This window comes from Pyrus communis, chromosome 11 (genome assembly GCF_963583255.1).
Source record: "Pyrus communis chromosome 11, drPyrComm1.1, whole genome shotgun sequence".
Classification (NCBI taxonomy): Eukaryota; Viridiplantae; Streptophyta; class Magnoliopsida; order Rosales; family Rosaceae; genus Pyrus; species Pyrus communis.
The window spans coordinates 22,386,785-22,412,626 of record NC_084813.1 but is presented as its reverse complement, the minus strand read 5'-3'; the positions used below and the strand labels follow the sequence as shown (position 1 = coordinate 22,412,626).

The window sequence follows — 25,842 nt, the reverse complement described above, 5'->3', positions numbered from 1 at the left end:
CTGGAATATTGAACCACATACATGATCATGAATTCAAATCTCATACACAATAATGATTAAAAAAAGTTAAGAGATTGATGGCGAAACCTCCTTAAAATTTTTGCAGTATACCATTGCGTATAACTATAAGATAATAATTATATGTATGAACAAAATTGTGTGGACTAGCTTATTACATGTGGTAAGCAGCTTAATCAGGTTGGTGGGGCCATAGAAAAATATGAGGTATGGATAGACATGCCAGCTATAGATGTTTACGTCTTCCCCTTAATTTCTGAGTGCGGTCTTTTTGAAAGCTTTTTCAACCTCCCAACAAATTTGTTTCCACATGATTATTAACTTCATACAGATGAGGGTGTGAAGAGAAAATCGCCCGTTTTGTTTCAACTTAAGCTATCTAGAGTACAATTTTTTATTTGATTCATCTCATTCACATGTATAATATGGTAAAAGAATGACTCAAAGTATTTGCCTAATCAAATACGGGATGTTAATAATTTGTTTCAACATATTTTCTTTGCCAAGAGTAAAAAAATGAATAGAGAGATCAATAGTGTTGAGGGTAGACATAAGATGATAGATAAGAGAATGCTAGGTTTAGAGTTCCAAACTTTTCAATATAATAAAAGAATATTTAGTAAGTAATAGTTTTAGGATATGCTTAAAGTAAAATCATTCATACGTGTATGATTGTAATAAGTAGATGACTTTTTAACCAAAATGATCCATGAGATTTGCATAACTTCTCACTTTGGTTTCTCAGATTTGAAATTCATAGAAGTAGTCCCTGAGATTGTCCACTCCTTGGGTGAAAAATTATGTTAAATAAGGATCAAAATAACAAAATTACCTTCAATTTAATAAACAATAGACTAAAATGATTTGACCAAAATTGAGGTTATTTTTGTTATTTTATTCTTATTTTATAGAGATTTTTCGCGAAATAATCAAAATGATTGATTGTGGACAAACTCAAGGACCAATTCTATCTATTTTAAATCTCAGGGACCTAAGTGATGAGTTATGCAAATCTCAATGACCATTTTAGCTAAAAAACCTAAGTAGATAGGGTAGTGTACGTCGTGATCATCCAATATTGATTTACCACGCTTCCAATGCAAAAACTATATATGAATGTGGTCATCTTCATTGTATATGAATGTGGTCATCTTATTTACCACGCTTCCAATGCAAAAACCATATATGAATGTGGTCATCTTATAGCAAGTTATTAACTTGAAGCTCCTTGAGAACTTGAAAAAAAAAAATATATATATATATATATAACAAATACAAAACCTAGCTAGTGGGAATTAGCATTTCGCATGGCCGATGCTTTCCAGTTTCCACTATAGAAGAAGATGTGGAAATGCACTGACTAACTAGCCATATCCAAGATTATTAATAAGAAAACCACCACCTTTTTTCTCCATTTACTGTTAATATTGCATGTATCTAAACTTGTGAGTCGTCCATTAATTAGTAACAGTAACTAAAACACATCTCCGCCACACCTCTAGGATAAAAACAAAGGAAAACTAATGAAAAGAGTTTGAAAACTTTGAGTTTTAAGGATAAGGACAAAATAAATTGTAAAGTGAATAATACTAGGATTGATTTTTTAGTGTAAAAATGTGATTTTTCGTTAAAGTAAACAGTACCGTGAATTTTTAGTTAAAACTCCCTAAAAACAACGTGATCCATGTGTTCTGCCAAACCTCCACAAGCTCCACTATATTAGTTGATTAAATTATAAACTAATGCTGTAAATAATAGACTAACATAGTGTAAAATCAGTAATTTATTAGGGCAACCACGGTGGTGGAAAGACTCCAGGGTTTAACCGTACGCCAAGGGATTGAGCTATAGAGAAATTACGGTAGCTTATTCTATATTTAGGTGTTTCTCCAATACCAAAACGTTAGTAGTTTTCATGCTTTCATATTTATCCCTCATAATCATGTGTAACCTTGAACTGCTCAAACCTTGAGTGCAATTGTTAACGAAAAATCATAAACACCTTTGGTTCAGCTAACTTTCATTTTTTTTATTGAAGTCGATTGTCTGAATGAATGTAAATGAACTTCACCAAACCTTTTAAGACAACCGATTTCGATAAAAAAAAATAACATGTACTTGACATGTCTACCCATTGCTGTACCTCAGTGCACATGTATATAATATTGCTGATGTTGGTCAATTTTCGGGCCATCAAAAGATTGATATTATATACCCATTGAGCATAAGTTTTTTCTTTAATGCAGTCCCTGGTTGAGAGAAAGCGAGATCTGCTAGATTTGGTCAAATTTCTATCAACTTTCGCAAGAAACTTCATAAAATTTACAAATATAAAAAACCCAGTGGAACTCATCATTTCCTATGGGAGGCAGATTGTCTACCCCTCTGTGTGAGATGCATTTCTCATCTCTTCCTATTTATGCGATCACGGTTAAACTACGTCAATATTTTATATTCTTATTGTTTTTTTATCTTATTATCTCTATAAAAAAATTAATATAAAATGTTAATATGACTTAACCGTGATCGCACAAAATAAGAAGGAATGAAAATGACATCCAAACAAGATGACAGACAATCTACCTACGTTCCTATGTTCCCCTCTGGAGTTGATGACGTAGAAAAAGGAAATTCTATTCCTCTTGGACTAATTTGCCATATATCCGAGAAGCCACGTCTCTGTTAATCAAATCCATCAGTCACTCTTTGGCTTTTGCGTTTGTATCAAACTAATTCTATAACCGCGACCCTACGAGAGAGTTTATCGATATGGAGAAAAAGTTACATTGGGATTGGTTTGAGATTATTGCACTTAAAAAAAAAAAAATTTGTTTTAGCTGTGTTTTAAGAATAATCAGTTGTAAAATAAAGCAACTAAACGTTTGATAAACCGTTTTTGTAAAAATGTTGTGAGTATGAAAAGCAATGTGAAAGCGTTTAATAAATTTTAATGTAAAAGTGATTAATTGTATATAATAACAAAAATGGACATGGTAGTGAGGGTGGTGGTGATGACAGCTTGGCAAGGACAGTGGTGGGGGTGGCGGCAGCGACCATAATGATGGAATTGACAAAGGTAGGGGTATGCCAGTGGCCAATAAGGGATGTGGTGATTGAGATGCAGAGGTAACAATGGTGGTGAGACAGCGGCATCGATGACACCAACGGTAGTGGCGATTGTGGTGGCGATTGTGGTTATGGTGGTGATAGTGGTGGTGGTGGTGGTTGTGCCAATGACAACGGTGGTGGTGGCAACGATAGTAGTGGCAATGGCAGTGGTGAAGGTTGTGATGGCATCAACGATGGTGGTGGTGGTGGTGGTGATTGTAACAATAGTGGTGGTTGTAACAGTGTGGTGTAATGTTAGTGTTTGTAGTGGTAGGTGGTGATAGGGGTGGTTCGGTATGAGATACCATACCGAAACTAGTATCCTGAATCTCAAACCAAAATTTTTCGAGACGGGAATTTGAAGACCAATCCCAAACCAAATTTTCGGGAATCCCGAATTATTTTCGGAATTTTGGGACAAATCGGGAATTCCAAATTGAAATATGAAATTATGCATTGTTCTTCAAATATATAATTCAAGAACACATTCATGAACTAGGAATTTCATTTCATTCACACTACTATTTAATTGAACACTAGCATGCCTGACTGTTTTTATCATAGTCAAAATTCAAATTAATTAAACCCTTGTTGCAATATGTTGAGAGACAAACTAATCAAGCCTTCTAAAATCATCAGCCGTGACAGCAGCAATAATAAAATCTACATGAATATCAAACAAAACATGAAAAATATGCAAAGTGTAGGGCATTTCAGGTTGCAGAGTATGAATTAGAAACTACTAGCATCAATTATAAAAGAATAATATATATATAATAATTAATATTATATATTTTCGGTTTGGTATGGGATTCCCGAAATATCGAGAAGCCAATCCCGAATCCCATACCGAAATTTTGGGATCGGTTCGGGATAGCATCCCAAAAATTTCGGGAATTTCGGTTTGGGAAATTTTTGGTTTGGGATCGGGATTTTTTCGGTTCGGTTCGGGATTTTCGGGAATTTTTTCCACCCCTAGGTGGTGACGGTTGCTTTGTTCTCTAAGAGATAAAATGAATATAGAAGGGTAAACAATGTCATTTTCAAAAACTAATAAGGGTATTACAAGAATTGAAAATTTAATTAAAGGCTCAACTCCGCTTTTTAGTTTTTAACAAAGCAGCTTTTAAAAGCAAGCTACATGCTGCTTTTAAAAAAGTTGTTTAGAGGCCATTTTCTTTTAAAATAAGTAGAATATTTTATTTTTATCAAACATTTTTTTATTGCTTAACTTTAAAAGTAGTTTTTAGTGAGGAAAAAAAAACAATATAAAACGGGACCTTAATCAAGAAAAAATATTCCAAACTCCTCTAAATTAAAATCTAAATGGTAAGAACATTTTATTTCATTGGTTATATCACGTTATTGTGTTTTAGTATCATATGATAATCCGCAAATTTTGATATTCTTCTTTAGTAATCTACACATATCAAAATTATAGTATTACAGTGTTATCCGTTCTCACAAGAGGAGCACATATAATTGGCCAATGTATATGCTTAAGAAGAGTAAACATTAATTAATGTGCAATTTCTTCTCATATTGACCAAACGTGAATTTTGGAATAGTTGCTAAAACGGTATAATTTGGAGGTAATTTGAGTTGGTTAGCCACCACCTGTAATGGAAGGCTGAACTTTCAAGTTTAATTGATTCCCAAGATATGCCAAAGTTTTAGTTTGCTTGCCTTTAAGATATCACAACATCATCAGATCATCACTACACCCAACAAATTTGCCAAACCAAGAAAAAGAAAATGAAGAAAACCAGCAGATCAAATTAAAAGTTTAATTTCAAACCTTGGTGCCATGCAAATTGTCCTAAAATTTAAGGTCTAATAAATTGAATCGCATTTTCAGATTTATCCTAAAAATAGAAGGAGAAAACATGACCATATATAGCACTCACAATAAAACAGAAAAAAGGGTAGAAAATGGATTGTACAACAAATATAATGCTCTCTTTTTAATTTACAAACAATAGCTTTAGTGAGTTAAATTGTTAGTTGTTAGCGGGAAGGAAGATAGTGGGGATTGAACCCACATCATGATGTATAGGCATCATTGTTTTCCGCCAATGCAATAAAACGTCAACTGCAGTGCTCTCTTCAATTTACATAAATCCGCACAAAATCCGACATGCCTCTAGTAGTAGACTGAAAATAGAATTAAACTACAAAAACCAAACCAAAACTTGACTTTGTTTTGATGATCATATTGGTGCATGAGAGAGACTAGTAGGACATGAGATGGGGTTTGCCAAGTATGTTGGTGTTTTCTCTCCAGCCATTATGACAAGAATTTTGGGTTCATAATCTCCAGCCTCTGTGTCCACTGGTCTAGTTGGTTTCTGATCTTGATCACTACTTCTGCTTCTTGAACTGGTGGAGGCTCTATGAAAGGAGCAAGCAAGAATCAGCAACGCTACAGCGACGAGCCCCAACATGGGTGCTAGGCCTCCGAAGAGGTATGGAGTCGGAGAATTCCTGTTTCTGAATATGGCGTCGTGGCCAGTAGCTGCAGTGGTGGGGTTTCCAGCTGAAGGCCTCATTGCTGGTTCTATGGTTTTTTCAATGCAAATGTCCACATGAATGAACTATGTTTTGTTTTTATAAGCTTACATAAGCTTTATGCCTTTATATATAGTTCTACATATTGAGCTGATGAGAAGAAAGGAAACTTTATGATCTAAGCTATAAATTTACAAATATGCCCTTTCTTAACAAGAACAAATTTACAAAGGTGGCCATTGTTGTACATGAAATAGGGATAGTGATTTTTTTTTCTTTCTTTTTATTGACTTTGCTTGGCCACCTGGTCATGGATTGTTATAGAAGTTATTTGTTTTTCAGATGTAACTCTTTCTCTCTAGATATATTTCCGGAATGAGTAATGTTTGATAGCCTAATTTTTTTAGTAATTTGCAAATCATAATGTTAGATAGCCTAATTTTTCTAGTAATTTGCAAATCATTATATGTGTTACTAATAAAAAATAAGCACGTTAATCAATATTTAAATAATAAATCAATAATCAACAACTACGTATGGTTTATAAAATATAATTTAAATTGATAGTTTCTCTAGTATTACTCGTTGAAAATTATTTGAATCCAATATTTGTTTCTTACACTTAACACAAAAGCTAAGGAAAATGATCTTGACGGAGCTAGTCGTTGTGGATGGCAGAACTGGAAAATGAATGTTAGCTGTCCCTTCCACTTGCATTTCTCTACTTATCTTCTCCATTCAGATTTTAACACGTGAAGTCTACTAGCTCATCAAATTTAATAATTAATGTTTTGAAAAAACCAAACTTATCATTCCACCTATACCCTTGGGCATATTTTATTGTGTCACCATGTGTTAGGTTATAGAATTACGACATTATATAGTTTTATTTGGAAGGTTTTACTGAAGTACGTAATTTCCAATCTAGCTATAATTAAAAGGAAAACTAATGAAAATGATTTGAAAAACTTTGAGTTTTAATAATAAGGACAAAATAAATGGTAAAATGAATAATAACCAAATTGACTTTTTAGTGTAAAAATGTGGTTTTTTGTTAAAGTGAACAGTACATGGAGTTTTTCGTTAAAATTCCCATAATTAAATTGGTTATTAATTAAGTTAGAAGAATTAATATCCGAGTAGACTTAATTTCATTAATTAGTTCGGATGGAAAGCTAAATCTAGAAAGGAAGAAAGAAGGATGAGAAGAAGAAGAAGAGAAATCTGCATTTTGATCCGGGTCCAAAAAGCTCAAGTTGTGTTCGGAATGAGTCTAATTCAAAATGTTTAAATTCCATAAATTTGAATTTTAGAATTTGAATATTACATGCCTTAAGCTACTTACTTTCTAATAAAATAACGTTTTAAAATTTTGTATTCAATAAATATGATAAGCTTAACAAAAATTAAACAAAAACATTGTGTGAACTTGTGATGTAGGTAGACAATATAATTAATTAGTGATAAAGGAAAATTGTGTACAATTAATATGTGTTATACGCAGTTTGCAATGAACTGGACTCTCTAATTTCTGGGTTTTGATGGGGGCAAGCTGGTGGAGAGAGGAAACTCCTTTGGGTGTCCAAAAACATTTTGGGTCTATCGAAGAAGGATGGAGGTATGAGCTTTCGAAATTTTAGTGATTTTAATGATGTTTTACTAGCCAAACAGTGCTGGAGGCTAATTCACAACCCAAATTCCTTATGGGCTTCGGTCCTGAAAGCCCGATGCTTTCTGCATTACTCTTTCTTTGAGGCTCAACGAGGGAGTAGGGCCTCTTGGGCTTGGACCAATCTATTGGTGGGTAGAGATTTGTTGATGAAGAGGTCCCATTAGCAAATTATGTATAGGCGTAATGTTCGATTTTGGGTGGATAAATGGCTTCCCTCCCTGCCGTTTGGTCATCCTTCGCCTAGTGGGGTGGTGTTCGTTACTAAAGATAGTCGGGTGGCTTCCTTTCTAAATCCATCTTCACGTGAGTGGGATATAAATGCTCTTCAATCATTCTTATTAGTGGAGGATATGGATGCTATTTTGGAGATGCATATTGGAGATCCTAGGCGGAATGATCAACTTGTCTGGCCATCTACCAAGACTAGTATGTATTCGGTTAAGTCCGGCTACCATTGGCCACAGTCACGGCATTGCTCCTCGAGGGGCCAACATCCATCCTCTTCCAATTCTTCTATAGACCATGTTTGTAAGGTTGTTTGGAAATTAAAAACCCCACCAAAGCTTCATAACTTTATGTGGCGTACATTACATGGCGCTCTGGCAACGATGGAAAATTTATTCAAAAGGAAATGTTTCCCCTCCCCGATGTGTCCGATATGCAACTGCCATGAGGAGTTTATTAAGCACCTCCTATTATTATGCCCATGGGTGGATACTATCTGGTTTGGTGGGGTGCTCGATTATAAGGTGGACAAACATGAGATTACTTCTTGGCGGCTTGGCTTCATTCCATTGCATTGCGGCAGTTTGGATCTAAGGAGGATCAAGGGTTTATGCTTTCTTATGTGGCATTTACTTGTTGGTATATTTGGAAAGAGAGGTGCAACTTTCTGTTCAACCAACAAGCACTAAATCCTACCGAGGTTCTCCTTGCTATCTCATTGAAGCTACTCGGGTTCCCCCTCCATTGAAGAATGTATCACGCACGGTTGGTCCTGTGGCACATTGGTCTCCCCGTTTTTCTCCCTATCTGAAAGTGAATGTAGATGCTAGTTGGCAGAAGTCGACAAGGAATGGTTATGTTGGGGTTGTGATACGTAATGTCGTATCGGCAGAGGCCATGGCTATTTTGCCGGGATGTGAGCTGGCTATTGCTTTGGGCCATCAGTGGGTGTTCGTGGAATCCGATTCTAGGGAGTCGATTTCTACCTCATCAAGTTCGTTGGACAATGGCAAATGGGAAGTCTTTCCTACATTGGCGATTGTTCTAAGGTTACGAGAGTCTTTCCAGGGCTATTGCTAGTCTTGGGTGCCAAGATCGGCCAATTTGGCGGCAGACAGGTTGGCGTCACACAATAATACGGAGATGTGCAATGTCATATTGGTCAATAGACCTCCATCTTCGTTGGTTTTGTTTTTAAATAATGATGGATTACCTTGTCCACCTTAGACTTTTATAGTAGTGGAGGGGGCGATGCTTGAACTCGGTTCTAGCATCTTCACTCCTTACCCCCTTCGCTGCATGGTTTGTTGTTGGTTAGTTGTTGCTTGCCTCAATGTAGACTTCATGTACTGTTGTGACATCTTTGCCCTGGTAATGTTATTCCCAGTTTTCAAAATAAATAAATAAATAAATGAACCACAACCTATGATATAGGTAGATAAACAATTAACTTGAAATAAATTGTTTAAAAACATGTAATATAGGGGGATAATGTACAATTAATCTGTAATAAAGATAAAATAATAAAAAAAATTATAGAGGTAGATTAATACAAAATATTATGAGAAACTTGTCATAATGAAATATTTTGAGAAAACTTGAGATAACGCAAAATCAAGTTTTCTCAAAATATTTTTGTTAGATGTTTACTTATCATATTTTCTTTGGTAATTTTATCTCATTACTTAATTAGTGTGTTTTACTAAAATATTGGGTTACAAGTAAATGCCACAAAATCTAAAATTTGGCCTTCCCCAAATCGGGAGTGAATGCCACAAAATCTAAAATTGGGCCTTCCCCAAATCGGGGATTTCCTTCCCCATTAAACCCATGATTCCATCTTCCTGGTTTTTTCACTTCTTTCCTTGCTGACAAAAATGAGACGCTGATTGCCTCTCTGGTTTTTTCACTTCTTTTTCGGGAGGAAGAACAAACAACATTTCGGCCTAAATTAATTAGCGAGTAATATTAGATAGATCAATTTTTTAATTCAAATATGTAAATTATGTAATGTGTGATCAATATAAAATAAACAAATTAATCAATACTTAAGTAATAATTCAATTATCAACAACTATGTCATATGGTTTATAAAATATTATTTAGACAAATGGTATCCCTAGCAAATGGTATCCAAAAGCAAGCATACCACTCCGAGAAAGAGAGTGAGAGTTCTAATGGTGTATTTACGAACCCATAATCAAAGTCAAAATGCAGAATTCGATTTCGATTACGAGGTAACCTTCGTTTACTAAATTTAGGGAATAAAATGAAAGGTGGGACCCACAAAATAAGGAATTCTTCCTCATGGAATCCGGAATCTATTTTCTTACCCAGTATGCCCTCAAATATTTATTATAATCTCACCGGCCACCATTGTCCACTGCCTAGCAAAGGAACTTTTTTGCTGGATTATTTTTCTTGAATTTCTTGTTTCTTTAATAAACATATGAATTAAAAAAAGAGAATTGCTATTGGTATTATAAAAATTTCATTTTGCACTCTAAATTTTTTATAATTAAAAAAATAAGTACACTTGTGAGAAGTATAAAATAAGATTTTTAAAGTGCTAATAACATTTTTTTCCCTTAAAAAATAATTAATTTTCTTAGGATAAATTACTAATTAATGTTTTATTATGTTCCAAAAAAATGATCAGTAATGATACAATTAATTTGAATGTTTGTTATCCAATTAATTAATATATAAATATGTTATTTAGAATAAGGGCATTTTAGTAATCATATTCATTTGTATTCTGATTCAGGTGAATTAGTAAACAAATTTCATTTTTACTCTAATTCCATAATATTTAAGTAAATTGTTTCAATAGGAATCCGATTCTGATTTCTCCTCAATTCCTCCTATTTTAATTATGCTTACATAAACGAGCCATAAAGGATGTTGACTTTAAGGTTGAGAGTAAGAGTGTTCAACCACAAATTGTGTGAGTGAGATTTAGAGTGACAGAGAGTGTGTTATACTTCATTGTATTTATCAAGCTTTATTTTTAGCTTCGTAATATTGTTCTTGTTATACCCATTACTTTGATATAATGGAAGATTAATCAATGTCCCGTGATGTAGGCACAAATTGCCAAACTACGTAAATTCTTAGTATATGTCTCTTTACTTTGTGTTTTTCTATATTTAGTACCGTGAATCTTAACATTTTATTGATGAGAAAAGAGAGCCAAACCTTCTGGGCTATCCAAATCAATCATCCAACACCATCTAGCTTTCATAATAAAAGTAGGCAACGTGGTATTTTGCATATTCATTCCTTCCCTAAATTTCTTTCCTTTAGTGCATGTCTTTTTCTGCTGCAAAGTGCAAAATGAAAAGTGCACTGAACTTTTCTCGCACAACGTGCAATTTTCTGTGCACTTTATGCCTTTTTTTCAACCTTATGACTTTTCTCGTCACGATCAAATATCCAACTTAAATAAAAAACTCACGAGTAAATATAAACTTGGAGTGTTTTAGGCTTTTAGCATAGTCAAACTATGCAAAGGACTTTACGTATTATCCATGTGCAATCGATAATACGTCAGTTTTTATTATTTCTAACACAATGTAACATGTTACTGATGTATTTTCTCAAAAAGGTGCACAATGCATGCATCTCGAAATTCGTTTTGGTTGCTATGAGTGTTTGGAGGTGATGATGAAGTTAGAATCTGCCTAAAGGAGTGAAGAGAAATCAGAGACGTAGATGCTCAACCCATTACATCAAAGATTGTGGTATTTTGTGAGTTTGATTGGACAAAATTCGGAGCAACCAACACGCATCCAACTTTATCTTCAATAGCTCCATATGTATCAATCCACTTTCAGCTGCTGAACTTGAATTAATTGGTTTCACTTTCACTTATCATTGAGCCAATGTGTCTCTTTGTCTTCAATTTCACTTCCACATATCCTTGAGCCTCTAATAGCTGTTAATATAACTTCAAAAATGAGTAGTCTAATTGAGGTAGGGGTGGTGGACATTTTTGCAGTATAAGTTGGGTGCAGTACAAATATTCCTCTAGCAAAGTTCTTGAGTGTAAAGAAGTGAGTCAAGTAGGTTGCCACTACTGAAATGGATATCCCGTGTGGAAAGAGCAAGACTTTAAAAGAATCAAGCTCCAAAACAAAAGCAAAGAAAGCTAGTTGTGCTTGAAGAAAACAAGAAACTACTGCAGAGTTTTAAATTCATGTATAATTACTTCCGAACTGAAGTTGTAATTTCTAAGAACGTTAAATTTCAAGTTAAAAATATGTAAATGCAGTTGCAACACAGAATTTGCAAGGAGATTGAGGACAATATACAGAATTACCAATCACACATCTCAATAATTTAGATCAATTAAACTGGAAAAAGATACACTATATATCAGTAGCAGATTTTTAATAATTAATAAGACTAAAAACCAGCACAAGTGTTAAGAGAGGGGGTCATCTTTCATCTTCTGATGTCGTAATTAGAATGATGGAACAATGCCATATCCATTTTCCGCCATCAGCGATGTGGCAAACATCTGGTCGACTTCAACTTCCATTTCAGTTCGCTTTGCAAACCGGCCCTTGATTCGGGGTCTGGTCTCGGCGTAGGCCTTCCTTGAGGCATACCGGATTGTTTTCTCAAACTTCCTCATCTTTTTCTTCTCTCTGTACCTTAGGACCCTGGCCTCCCTGTCCATTGGACTTAGTTGGGTTGGCATTTGAATGGTAGGACCACTGAAAAGGTCAATAGTTCCTTTGGGAGTTCTCGGGTGCGAAATTGAGATATCGCTCATGGTTGAATCCGGTACAACTCCAACATCCATGGATGAAACAGAAACCTATTACATGACCAAAGGAAAACAGCAGCATACTTAACTGCTAGTTCAAGTGACTTTGAGAATGAACATATGGAAAATAATTACCGTGAAACGTACCTCTTTATAGCCAAACTTTTTTTATGGGGGGATCATTCGTTATATTTAGATCCACAATGACATCATGTGCAATGAGCTAATTGAGTTTATCACAGCAAAATGAGAGCATAAATCCTCTTAAGTAACATTTATATCTATGGATAAACTTGAAAAGGCAAATTTCTAAGCAAAACATGACAACATAGTGCAGCATTTTTGGACCCTGATACCATTTTCTGACTTGGAGTGAAAAGGGGGAAAGCTAAAAAAGGGACTGAAAACATTCTTGCTGTTCGATTCCGCCCTCTGAAGAACAAAAGCAAAGAAAAAGTGGAGAAAAGAGGGACAAAAGAGCTTACAAAAGTGCTCACAAAATGACAGTTTTTCTGATAAGTAGCACTGACAGTTTATTTTACATTTGATTGATATGAAAAATGAATAGTTGAGATTGAAAATAGAAGATTTAATTCATGTGGAAATCAAATCTAACCGCTAAAACTCATAGCACTTAATGTTACATGGCAAGTCACACACTGTGAATTGTCTTTATGTGAAATTTAATAATTGTAGAAAGAAAAGTTTATGTCGATAGAATTACATATGGCAATCTCTCAAGCACGTGTTACATTAAACAGAAAAAAGTGTGATAGTGGAGTGGAGCACATAAATTAGACTTGATTAGATGATGAGGAGGAGCCCAATTAGGGTTTCCAAGATAAACCACCAGATATGTTAATTAAAACCTGTATTTCAAATTATCCAGGATTTTGACTTCTAACCAAAATTTACCAAATTATTAACATTAAATGGAGTAGTTAGTTAATTAATAGTAACCATGATTAGACAGAAGAGTAAAGCTAAGAAGCTTACACTGTGACTTAGCGAACCATTGTAACTGTATGCAGCTTTTGAGGACTCATACTCCAAACCCAACTGATGAAAACTTTGCTTCTGCATCTGGTGAGCTTTCCCTACTTCTCCATGCTGATGAACTGGCACAACATTATCTCCTCCATAGTTCTTGTATTGGACCCCATATTGTTGTTGCTCCTGCTGGTCATGCTGCTGATGATGGTCAGTGAACTGATTATTCTGATCAGCACATGAGTTGTACTCCACAAGATCCAAATACTCATCAACTTCCACTCCAAAGAAAAACCCATTATTCTGAGCGTTTGTGTTGTTGTTGTTGTTGTTGTTGTTGTTGCTGTTTTTCACCGGGTTGAGCAACAACCAAGATGCTGCCTCATCCTCATCTTCCTCATCAATGGTATCATCTCCTTCCTGGCTCAGGAACCCATCTTCTGTCTCCGCCCCATCAGACACAACCACTCCCATCCCGCCTTGTTCGGTTGCCTGAGAGCTGTACAAGCAACCGGAGATGGGCAGGATGGGGACGCGCTGGTGACGCCTCGCTAGAGGATTGGCGGAATGGATGTCCGCGTCGCAGGCAGTGCAGAGCGACGCTGCATCCGCTTTGCACAGGAAAGCGGCCGGAGCACGCTCGCAGGCCTCACATACCCACACGCGCTCATGGCGCGACGCCAAGCGATTGGCAGCATGAATGGTGGCGTCGCAGCCCGAGCAGAGGTACGCGGAGTCTGCACGACAGTACACCGTGCATGCAGCTGCCCGGCACGTATCACAAACACGAGCCCAGTTGTTGGCGGTAGCAGTGCCATTGCTCTGATCTTCCTTCAACATTTCTCTCGTGATTTCTCAGACTAAAATTTTGAGTAATAATTGAGCTGTGACTTGTGAGTGTGGAGGAAGAAGTTAGTTTGGGGGGTCTAACTGTAGGCAGAGCGCCAAAGAGCAAGTGGGGCGGGAAGGAATCCAGGAAGCGACACGTGGAAAATATTAGTGGCCTAGAAAGACCCAGATCCTCTCTGGATTATTTGGATGAGATCTTAATAATTTGTGAATTGTGTCCATTCATCGTACATGTTTTTATTAAGTACTGTTTATATTTATTTTTAAATAAAAATATTTAAAATAATTTTTAAACCTACCATGTACCATGACATATACGATTCACGAATTTTTGAAATTCTCGCAATGATCCGGACTCGCCTAGAAAAGTTGTTACGTTATCTTGTGGTTGGCTATGCTTTGTGGGGTGTGGGTCCTCCTGTCGAGTCAGAGGTTCTTGTAGGACCCATGGCTTGCCACTAGTGTCTAGAGCTTTGGCGCTGGCCCACCCTGAGCATCTAAGATTCGGGGAGTACATGTGACCATGCAATAGAAGATGTGGTGGAGATGGCTCGGTTGGTTTATCCCCTGTTGGATCGAACACTAGTTCAATCTGACTACCAAGACGAAGGAAAAACTCGTGTTTTTCTGCTTGCTTGGATAATGTAACAAAGAAATGACACCACATACGGTTGGGATTCATTACACCACAACGGGGCAAAATGGATAAAAGGAAAAACTTGTATTCTTGTAGCAAACAGTTCAACTACATTGTGATCATTTGGATATGCTGTGGACACGAAAACATTTTTGTTGATATAGAGAACCACTTACATAAAATGTGGATGTTAAGATGGTAGTGTCTGAAATATGTTCGATGCAAAATAAGTTTGAAATACTATCCGCACTGACGTCTCTAATTTATTTAAGTCTCTCTAGTCGATATGGTCCATATCGATAACAAATACTCTCGTATAGTATTAATGTGGCATAAATAAATAACATATCAATGTATTTTTTATAATTTAAATATTGATGTGTTACATGAGTAAAGTCATATGAGAAGTATAATGTTACTTAAGGAAAAAAAAAAAAAAACCTCAACGGTTTGAGGAATTAATAGTAGTTTGATATATGGTTGGTAAAGTAAGAATGATGTAGACATGCATCTATATAATGCGAATTTGCTTGGTTGGTCTGTAGTTGTCAAGCCTGCCATATACAACCATATCACAGATCACATACCAAGATCAATCACAGGGTAGAGATGAATCCCCGAAAAAGCTATACCAAAGCCCTAAAACAAACTTTAAAGCAAATTTTTTGTAGTTGTCACATTGCGAAAGAAAAAGTTCACTACAATTTGCCGGCCACAAGGAATGAATATGGTGAGTTTTCCATTACGATTTGGCATTTGATAAGCTTCAAATTGCATGATTTCTCCTTTTAACATTGACTACTTTATAGGATTAATTAATTCCTAAGTTATGTTAAAAAGAAGGATTTTCTTTGATATAAAACCCACTAATGTTTTAAGTTCATGAACTTTAATATTATCATTTGGATATATGTTTTTTTATCAACTGAATGGGATAATTTGAACTTAGGTCAAACATAAATGTTGATTGATTAAACCCTAATTTCAACTTTTTTTTTTATAACCTCAACGGTATGTAGGCAATTTAATAATATAGAAAAAAGTTACACCTACATAGTGAGAACATAAACATTATCCCCTCCTGAAACAAGAAAAATAAAATACAGGAAAAGATGAGGGACTTACACCTTACCCCTAACTTCACCTTAATATTAAGTGACTACATGATATTATAACAAAAAATTATATTCTAATTCATGAAAAAGATTACTTTTTGAATAAAACATTGTCTAAGATGAAAAACTAACTATAGTCGTTGGCACATTTAATTGTAAATTAGGTTGTAATATTTTGTGTTTTTTTGCGTGTAGGTTATATATTACCATTTACTTTTCATTGTACGTGAATGTTCTGAAACTTATGTACCAATACATTCATACTAATACTTATGTATACATTCATACCAAAATTTATGTTTACATTCGTTCCTAAACTTACGTACCAATATTTTTGTACCTATGACTTTTTTTTAATATAAATTCTTTTTGTTTTGTTGTTGACTTTTTTTTTAATATAAGATTTTGAATTTTGAATAAATTTCAGATGGTAAGTAATTTATATAAAAAAAAAAGTGTTATAATTACTTAAATATATGGTAAGTTCTTAAAATAAGAAATTAAATTAAATTTATTAAAACCCTAATATCTAAAAGGCCCTACCTAGTTCATAACTAATGAAAGGTAGTGCTTGATCACTTTGTATTGGTGAAATATATTAAACACTTGAAACCACATATGATTAAAGTACTCCACTTTGCCAAAAAAGGAAACACAGACCAGCATATCAAATATGTTGCTAAATTGAGAGCATGCATGGGACTTGCTACAGGCACAAATATACAGAGCGTGGGTTTACAGTCTGTGTATTACTTCACAAGTAATCAAGAAGTGTCATAAGAGATGAGAGTCTCTGGAACGATTTACCTACAACTTACTATAAGTGCGTTATTGATTTGTGATACTACAATTAATCGTTGAGTCGTGGAGATATTAAGTATCGAGAGGGAGAGAGAGAGTCAGCAGTTCTGGATTGAAAACGTGTAATACTGAGTTGGATGCTGAGTTCTATAACTTCATCAGCAGTACTCTCGCTCCCCCGCTAGAATTCAGTGGTGACGTGGAACCAATTGAGAACTTCAGTACCATACATCTATGACAGCGCAGATGCTGATTCAGACCATCCATATGGGGAATTTTCCTGCAGTCAATAGGATACTGCCACTTGAGAGACTAGGTTAGGATGCACCTCTACCACAAGTTGTATGTATATATATATATATATGTATCTATCACTTTCGGCTGGACATGTATATTGATTTGCCCAGCTGGTTCTTTTTTCTAACCATTCCATGAGTATTGTTTCAGTAGCGTCTGCATTCAAATTGCTCATCTACACCTTCTTGTCTTGATCATCAACATGTTATCAAAGCCCAAAATCAATACTTTTGTTTCCAAACTTTTCTTAATATACAACAGGGTAATGCTTGGCAGATCAAAATTTTAAACTAAATGATGTGTCACCAATAGCAAATAAACACGTTAAACAATATTTAAGTAATAATTTAATCATTAACAACTACATCATTTTGTTTACAAAATTTAGTTTAAAATTTGATCGACCTAGCATTACGCTTGGGTAAATGCAGAACCCAACACAAAATCAAGATAAAGTTCTAAACTAGCTAAAACTGCAAACTTGTTGTTTTTGTATCCATTCTTGTTTTTACAAGGCGACAATCTAAACTATTATACTGTGTGAGCAGAACTCTGAACTCACACGCAACAAGTTGGACACACTCTTAACTCACATGTGATTGTTTCCAATCGACTTAATTAATGGTCCTTAAATTAGAATGGATATCGTGAAGCCCAGCGGCCCTTTTTGTAAGGTTAGGGCCAAGGGCCTTGAAAAATCAGAAATATGTCTAGATAATCATCATTTGACCTTCAGTACTGACCATGGGCCTTGATAAATAACATGTAGTTTCTTATTTCAGTTTAAGAAAAACTTCACTTCTAGCATATTAGGTAAGTTGTGTTTCCAAGAGTTAAAAATGAACTTTAATGAAAAACTCTATGTATTATTCATTTTAATGAAAAATCTTATTTTTATACTAAAAAGTCAATCCTGGTACTATTCACTTTACCCTTTATTTTTTCCTTATCGTTAAAACTCAAAGTTTTCAAATCATTTTCATTAGTTTTCCTGAGTTATAAAAAGGAGCAGTAAACAAACAATGAAGCATGTTTCAGTACATATAATGAGGTGTATTCAATTGGAATTTTGAGGGATTTTAATTCTTTTTATAAATTCAAGAGTACTTAATCAAGATTTTAAGTGATTCTTTGAAAGTCTAGGTGTATTCAATAAGAATTTTAAAGGAGTTTATAACATTCCAAATGTATTCAATTAGAAATTGATTTTAAAAAAAAAATTAATGTTGAGGAATTTGAGGGGTTCAGAGAAATTTTATAGTGTATTTTAAGCCTTTTCAAAATTCATATATCCTCGTGAGAATTTAAGAGAATTCACTCAAAAGTTTACATAGGATCTCTAGAAATCAATTGAACTCCATCAAAACCTATTAAAATCCCTCAAAATCTCAATCGAATATTGAGTGTCCCTTAAGGGAAAAGAGCCTAGCGTTCATTGAAGATTTGTCAAAGGTTCCAGTGGTGTATATTTTCCTAACTAATTGCATATATGATGTGAAATTGACATTGATAGTTGTATAATCTCAATTGTTATGCGTTATGTTACGTGTCAACTATAATTTGTTGAAACATAGAATACAAGACACTTTAAAGGTTGAGTCTAATGAACTCCTATCCCGCTAACTATCCCGCTAAAAAAACAAGACAAGAAAAACAATATTGAGCCATGATGAACATCTTTGTGTGTTATACTTGAGTCCGTTTTTCAGAAGAAAATGAGGTTGCCAACAAGTAGCCAATGTAGAACTTCTCTCGTCTTTCTTTGTTTGACATGCAACTCCATCTTTGGACGCTCTTCCTTCTCTGCATACAAATTTTTGACATCTCAGCCTACATATTTGTCTCCCCTCCTAGATAATTTTCATTTTTTGCAAAATTTTCTTGTTTTTGTTCGTAAACTGATCAAATTTATGTCTCTTTTCCTGCATATTTCCATCTATTTTTCGCTCTCAAATCAAATAAATCGAAAGAAAAATTAAGAGACAAGAATAAACAGAGTAAAAAAGCAAAAAAAAAAAAAAAAAAAAAACTTTAACGAAAAACTTATGATACTGTTCACTTTAATGAAAAATCACATTTTTACATTAAAAAGTCAATCATAGTACTATTCATTTTACTTTTTATTTTATCCTTATTGTTAAAATTCAAAATTTTCAAATCATTTTCATTTACCCTCCTAAAAAAAAAAAATTTAAGGCGCAAAGGATTTTCTTAGTTACTACGATTCGGTTGTTACAGTAAAAATGGACTGCAAAGTCAACTATTGGACAACGTGGGGTAAAACGGCTTCTTTAGGAGAAAAGAATCGATGCCAGTGCAGTGCAGCGATCAGAATCTTCAGTTTCGTAGGAGTTCGAATTCACATAAGAGTCGATCATTTCGTAACCCAAACTGCTCTCAAAGTCTCTAACTTTTTGGCCGCCACAGCCGATCACTCTGTTTCTCCGGTAATCTTCTTCCTCCTTTCTCTATGTATATTTGTTTGTATGTTTGTTTGAACAAACAAGAAATACCTGTGTGTTGGGTTTTTTGTATTGAATACCAAGATTGATATGGAAGTTTGAGAATGTTTTTACTGTTGGGTTTTTCCTTGGTATGCTTTTGGATTTGATCATCTTCGTTTGCTTAGTTGGTAAGTTAAAGTTTGGTAATTTGGCTAAAATTATCAGAAATCAAGTTTCAATTGCTGAAGTGATCAACGACATAACAATGAATCGCCCAAATATCGATGATATACTGAACATCGTCCCTTAAAGTTTCTATCTTTTTTATCTGGTCAGAATTGATGACAAAAAAATGGATTTTTTTTTCTTCCCATTTTTAGGACGATATGTTTGAGAAATGAGACCCTTAAAGTTTCTATCTTTTTTATCGCTCAAATATTTTTAGGACGATATGTTTAATTTTCAAATTTTCCTTATTTTTTTTTTTAAATTTTCAAAATTACGGTATCTGGGTTTTGCCTATAATTGCATTAACTCTGGAAATTTTACAAATTTATGGTTTCTATATGAGCTAGGTTTATGTACATTTTACAAAATGTATTTGATTGTTTTTCAGTAAAAAGCTGTCTGCTTTGTGGTGTCATTGGACACACTTCCTTTTTTGCTTGGGGATGTTTTCAAGCACTATATTGTATGCAGTTGTGTTTATACACTTTACATTGCTTATTCATCATGGCTGCAGATCACAATACCTTGGTGAGAATCTTCAGTTTTAATTGCATAACGGATGGTTTCAATTTTCGGGATTTACATGAAATGACGTCACAGATTGGATTCGGATAAATGCCAACTTCCAACTGCACTTATGGTCTGAGAGAGCTGCTTGTGAAAGTATTGAAGAGGAATACGAAAAGAATTGATCAGTCTTCTGGTGATGAGATTAGTGAGATGGCAAGCGTTACGAAAGAAGATAGAATTAGCAGTCTGCCTTGGGATGTATTGGACGGGATCCTTGTTCGCTTGCCTTTGAAAGAAGTTGTGAGGACTAGTATCTTATCCAGCGGGTGGAGGAGGCATAAATGGACTGGCATTTCACAGTTTGTTATTGATGACAAATGCATACCAAGCCGGATATCAGACAAAGTCGCAAGATGGAAATCAATCATGGAAATTCTTCGTCAAGTTCAATTGCATCACACCGGTCCTATAGAAAAGTTTAAGCTTGCTGCTTATTGCCGGCCTGACCATTCAGATTTAGACCAGTGGATTCATTTTTTAGCTGACAAAGGTCTCAAGGAGTTCATCCTACAGGAGTTTGACACTATAAAACGTTTTAACTTGCCCTTTTGTCTATTCTCGTGTCCACTTTTAAATCGCTTGGAGCTTTTCGGTTGTAGAATCAAGCCATCTTCTGAAGCCATCGGATTCAAGAGCCTCGTGAACCTCCATCTCAATGAAGTTTGTGTAACTGGTGGCACGCTAGAATGGTTGGTTATAAATTCTCCGGTTCTTGAAAGATTGACACTGTTGAACATTGATCATCAAATTGTTCTTAGAATTGGCAACACGAATCTCAAGTATCTTAAAGTAGATTCCAACTTTGACGATATTTATCTTGAAAACAGTCCATCTCTTGCTTGTGTTGACATTGGCTTGAGGGCGAGGGTCATACCGCGACTTTTTGGGTCCGAAGGAGGGAAGCTAATCAGGGTTATAGGCTGTCTACATGCTATCAAGAAACTGAGCCTATCCAGTGCCATCCTGGCGGTAATTTTTCTCTTTTTTTTTAGCAGTTTCGTATTGGCCTCTATTGCTATTTGGTTGGCTTAACCAAAAAATTTCTGATATGATTGTTGCTTGCATTTGTTTTTACTTTCTAGTTTCTGGGCAATAATGGTGTACCGGACAAACTTCCTGCTCTGCTTCCACATCTGTCAGTTCTCGAACTCAAGGATGTACAGTTGGATTCTTTGACAGAAGTGTTGGTTTGCGTCTGCATTTTTCGAAGTGCTCCTAATTTAGAGGAACTGCACCTTTCAGTAAGTTTAGTTCCTCTGAATAACTAGCATTTTAGTTCAAGCATTTTTCATCTGCTCTAGGACTTTGAATTACAAGATGACTTTGGTTTTCGCTTTGTTTCCGTTTTTGGACTTACAGGTTGCTAGTACAACTGTGTATTACAGACCTGCTGCTGACTTCCTCATCACTAAGTTGTCAAACCACTACTTCGAACAACTTAAAGTAGCGAAGATAAGAGCGGTACAAAATGTTCAAACTGAGACAATACTCATCCAGCTCTTACTCGCTCATTCGCCCGTGCTGAAAAGAATGACCATTGTACATTATGGAAGCAGAATTTTTCCAACAGAAGTGCTGGAGCAATCTGTGCCAGCTTCAAAAGATGTCGAAATTTTCAACTTATGCGTATAAATCTCATCTCCTCGAGGCATTTCTGTGTTTTTTTTTTTCTTTTTCTTTCTGTACAGATGTAGATCAGGGTTAGAACTTGAAGCTTGAACTTTTTTTTTTTTTTTTTTTTTTTTTTTTTTTTTTTTTTGTGTAGAAAACCTCAACAGTACGAGGGGCATATAACAACCTCTTTAATCTTTTGTTTATTGAATAATGAATTTCTTGCACAAGATTTTCTTCATACCGAAAAAGAATGAGAACAATCAAAGAGCGGGTACCGGCTGAAACGGTCTCCCGAACCTGGTCATATTACATTATTTTTGCAACTTCAGGAATCAAGATTTCGAAGACCCATGAAGCTAAGAATGTCAATTTATTGAAGAAGAATCTGTACAATTGGACAGAAAACATCAAAATTTTCGGAACTCTGGCAAACTGCTAATATACAACATAAATGTTTAATCTTAACGTAACCTAATAGCTTCAGCTGTAACTTCTTGCTATGAAATGCTTTCTTTTGAAGCAGAAAAATTTCTAGTCGGAAATCACCGTGGACCGGAGAGTTCCATTGCTTGTACCAGTAGCGAAGAGTCGTCAGTGAGATCGGAGTATCGGTCTGAGGATGAGAACTCGGGGGCTTTGGACTTTGTTGATTCTACTTTCTGAGAGGCTTCCCATCTTTCCACAAGTCCATCACCTTCAAGCATCCTTACCACTTCTGACATTTTCGGTCTGTGGCCAGGAAGGTACTGTGTGCACAAGAGTGCCACTTGAACCATTTCCTCAAGCTCAATCCTGTCGTAGTTGGTTGTCAGATCCTTGTCCGCAAGCATCTCAAGCGTCTTTTCCTGATGAATCTTTTTAACCTGTGATCAAATAAACATCAGATAAATCAAACAAAATCCCGGGACTGGACTTATTAAATTAGACAACAGTCCAACATATTGCGTCTTCCAAGTCCGATGTAGAGCAGTACAACTCTATAGTACTAGCATGGAATCAAATAATTTCCAGTCCCAGCCACCAAATGGGCGTTATGGAATAGTAAGAACTAGATGGGAGTTGTGTACTCACCCAATCAAGTATAGCTACTTTCTGGTTAGCTGCCTTGCCAAATTCCAGCGCTCTCTGGCCTGTAATTAGTTCAAGTAGAAGGATTCCAAATCCGAAAACATCAGTTTTCTCAGAGGACTGGCCGGTGGAGAGGTACTCAGGGGCTATATGACCCACAGTACCCCTAACAGCTGTGGTGACATGCGAGTCTTGGTGATCCAGAAGCTTTGCCAACCCGAAATCTCCCACCACAGCTTCACAGTAGTCATCAAGAAGTATATTTGCAGCCTTCACATCCCTGTGGATTATTTTCGGATCACATTGCTCGTGAAGGTACAACAATCCTCTTCCGGCTCCTAAGGCAATCCGCTTCCTAGTGCCCCAATCCAAGACCGGTTTCCCTGTTAAAAGATCGATTCAAATTCAGACACACATGATAGGAATTCTAAATGGACAATTACAGTTTGAGATTTTGATATTTTTACCTTTGAGACGGGAAGCAACGCTGCCATTGGACATGTATGGATAAACTAGAAGTCTTTCAGTTTGTGTGATGCAAAAGCCGTATAGCCTGAGAAGGTTGCGGTGAACTGCTAGGCTGATCATTTCAACTTCAGTCTGGAATTGAATCTCTCCACCAAGTGCACTGCCATCTTTAAGCCGCTTAACTGCTACGAAAGTGCCATCTTGGAGAGTTCCTTTGTACACATGTCCAAAGCCGCCTTTTCCTAGTATGTTCTTGCTGCTGAAATTGTGCGTTGCAATCTGAAGTTCTCTGAAGTGGAATCTTTTCAGGTTACCAAGGGAAATTTCCTCATGATGCCGGTCTGAGATTTCAAAATATACGGCATTAAGTAGACGGTTGGTTATCTAATTACGTTTTCAGAACCCAAATTTTTTCATTCAGAAAGTACCTTTAACATCGAAGAATGCCTGTTGGTTGCGCCTTTGCCGCCACCATATAACTGCTCCAAATCCAAGAACAATCAGGCAGAGGCATCCGAGGCTTAGACCAAATGCGAGCGCTACTTTGTGACTTTTAGATCTCCCGGGAAGAGCAGCTTGAGAAGACAAAATGAAATTGAAGTTAGGATCAAAGCATCACACGATCAGTTGAATTTGTGAACTTTGTGGAAGTTGGAACTAGTTTATGCAAGAAATCTCAGCAGAATGAATTGATGCAAACTCCATACCTTGTGTGGTAGTCAAGTTCATCAACATTGGCATCAGTGTCGTCCCATTGCACTCAGCTTCAGATCCCGTTGCGCAGATCAGGGGATTTCCAACTATGCTGAAACAACAAAAAAGAGCGGGGGTGGAGAGGATTTAGTAATCAAGTCTATGTTGTATGAGAGAGAGAGAGAGAGAGGGATGGAGATTACTTGAATGTTTTAGCAGCAAATCTAGGAACAGGGCCACTCAGGTTATTGTAGGACAAGTCTCTGGCTTGCACAAGATCATAGAATAACCAAAATTTTACATCAGAAACACACTTTAGAAAGATTCACACACGCACACACACACATAAGAGTAAGATAAAAAGGAGGGGGAGATTTACAGAAAGGAAAGCTGGCTCATGTTAGCTAACGAAACCGGAAATGCTCCACTGAGACTGTTATTGTTGAGCCTCCTAAACCCAGTTGAAATAATCTACATTAGCCTCAAAAACAAGCAGAAAATATACTTGAATTCATGTAAATGGATGAAAAAATGCTTACAAGTATTGGAGGCTTCTAAGGTGGCCTAAAGAGGAGGGAATTGCCCCAGTGAAGAAGTTATTGGAAATATCAAGTGTACGAAGCTTTGAGAGCCTCTCAATCTCCCGAGGAATCGGTCCGGTTATATTGTTGTTCTGTAATAACCTGTAAAAGAAGTAGAAAACTAGAAATTCAAAAAACAAAACACCATAACTCATACAATTCAACGAGAACAAAAAAGCGTTGAAATCTGCCGTTTTTGGGAACTCACACAATCTGAAGATTTGTTAAGTTGCCTATGCTTGGAGAAAGAGTGCCTGATAAACTTTGGCTTGGAGTCCCCCTGCAAAAACACCATTTCAAATTTCAATTACTTATCACATTCATTAAACTTAGAATTTTCTACTAATTAATCTTGTAGCTCTCAGAAAATTAAAATTTTCGTTAAAAAAAAAAAAAAAAAGAACTCACAGGCCAATAACTAGGCTTTCAGGAGAGCAAGTGACCATGGTCCAACTACATGGATCAACAGAATCATCATCCCAATTATCCAAAACTCCATGAGGATCCACCAGAGAATTCCTCATGCCCATTAAAGCTTGCACTGAGATGGAAAAAAAAAAAAAAAAAACAGATGACGATTCCGCAAGTTACTTTCAAAGTTTAGAGCTTCTGAGGAAAGCAATCCATTTTTTTGCAGAAATTTTTTGAACTTACCTTCAAAGTTTACTCCTTTAGGAGAAAGCAACCCATTCCCACATATCCAAGACCACAGAAATGCCATAAAACAGAGAGCAGCTTTTGCTCCTCTCACTCCCATTCCAATCCCAATTCCCATTGATTCAAATGTCACAAGCATAAACCAGAAGCTGAAACTGAACCCAGAAGCTGAAAGCTGCTTATGATGATCGAGAGTGCTTTTGGGATGACGAAATCTCAAGTGGGTTTGGTTTGTTTAAGTAGTTTGATCTTCAAATTGCAACCACTTTTATTGTTGCTCTCTTCTCCCTCTCTCTCTCCCTCCATGCGGTTATCCCGGTCACCGAAAATCTGTGTCAGGACTCAGGAGGACCCAAGAAAAAGCCACTTCTTTTGTGGGTATAAAAAGGAAACTAGCATGCCTGTCATTGAGTCCTGAGGCTGTGGGGGAAATTATATATAAATGGCTCTATTCGTAAAGGAAAGGAACAATTTGAAAGGCAAGGAGATAATTGGAAATCCAATTTGTTAATACTTGTCAAGCTA

The 25,842-nt window shown here is 35.9% G+C and overlaps 4 protein-coding genes across 5 annotated transcripts; 1 reads left to right on the top strand and 3 right to left on the bottom strand.

Annotated features, from left to right (window-relative positions):
• Positions 1-5,336: 5,336 nt before the first annotated feature.
• On the bottom strand, positions 5,337-5,675 carry LOC137709221 (protein GLUTAMINE DUMPER 1-like). Its single transcript, XM_068448320.1, has one exon. It carries the CDS (start codon positions 5,673-5,675, stop codon positions 5,337-5,339), a length of 339 nt encoding a protein of 112 aa, XP_068304421.1.
• A 6,154-nt stretch (positions 5,676-11,829) lies between these two features.
• On the bottom strand, positions 11,830-14,179 carry LOC137708545 (zinc finger protein CONSTANS-LIKE 2-like). Its single transcript, XM_068447645.1, has 2 exons — positions 13,302-14,179; positions 11,830-12,356 (listed from the first exon to the last, which is right to left on the bottom strand). The coding sequence occupies exons 1-2, from the start codon at positions 14,133-14,135 to the stop codon at positions 11,997-11,999; spliced, it is 1,194 nt and encodes a 397-aa protein (XP_068303746.1). The 5' UTR covers positions 14,136-14,179; the 3' UTR covers positions 11,830-11,996.
• Positions 14,180-19,282: 5,103 nt separating this feature from the next.
• On the top strand, positions 19,283-21,969 carry LOC137708730 (F-box/FBD/LRR-repeat protein At1g13570-like). 2 transcript variants are annotated; one of them, XM_068447873.1, is made up of 4 exons: positions 19,283-19,441; positions 20,181-21,205; positions 21,319-21,477; positions 21,596-21,969. In XM_068447873.1, exons 2-4 carry the CDS (start codon positions 20,282-20,284, stop codon positions 21,866-21,868), a joined length of 1,356 nt encoding a protein of 451 aa, XP_068303974.1. In that variant the 5' UTR covers positions 19,283-19,441; positions 20,181-20,281; the 3' UTR covers positions 21,869-21,969. The 2 variants fall into 2 exon arrangements, with proteins under 2 accessions (XP_068303974.1, XP_068303975.1); XM_068447874.1 differs by having other exon boundaries at positions 19,286-19,441; positions 20,267-21,205.
• A 68-nt stretch (positions 21,970-22,037) lies between these two features.
• On the bottom strand, positions 22,038-25,708 carry LOC137707653 (protein NSP-INTERACTING KINASE 1-like). Its single transcript, XM_068446566.1, has 11 exons — positions 25,315-25,708; positions 25,069-25,201; positions 24,869-24,940; positions 24,619-24,762; positions 24,459-24,530; positions 24,283-24,342; positions 24,094-24,191; positions 23,815-23,961; positions 23,386-23,727; positions 22,922-23,301; positions 22,038-22,713 (listed from the first exon to the last, which is right to left on the bottom strand). Exons 1-11 carry the CDS (start codon positions 25,454-25,456, stop codon positions 22,393-22,395), a joined length of 1,911 nt encoding a protein of 636 aa, XP_068302667.1. The 5' UTR covers positions 25,457-25,708; the 3' UTR covers positions 22,038-22,392.
• Positions 25,709-25,842: the final 134 nt, after the last annotated feature.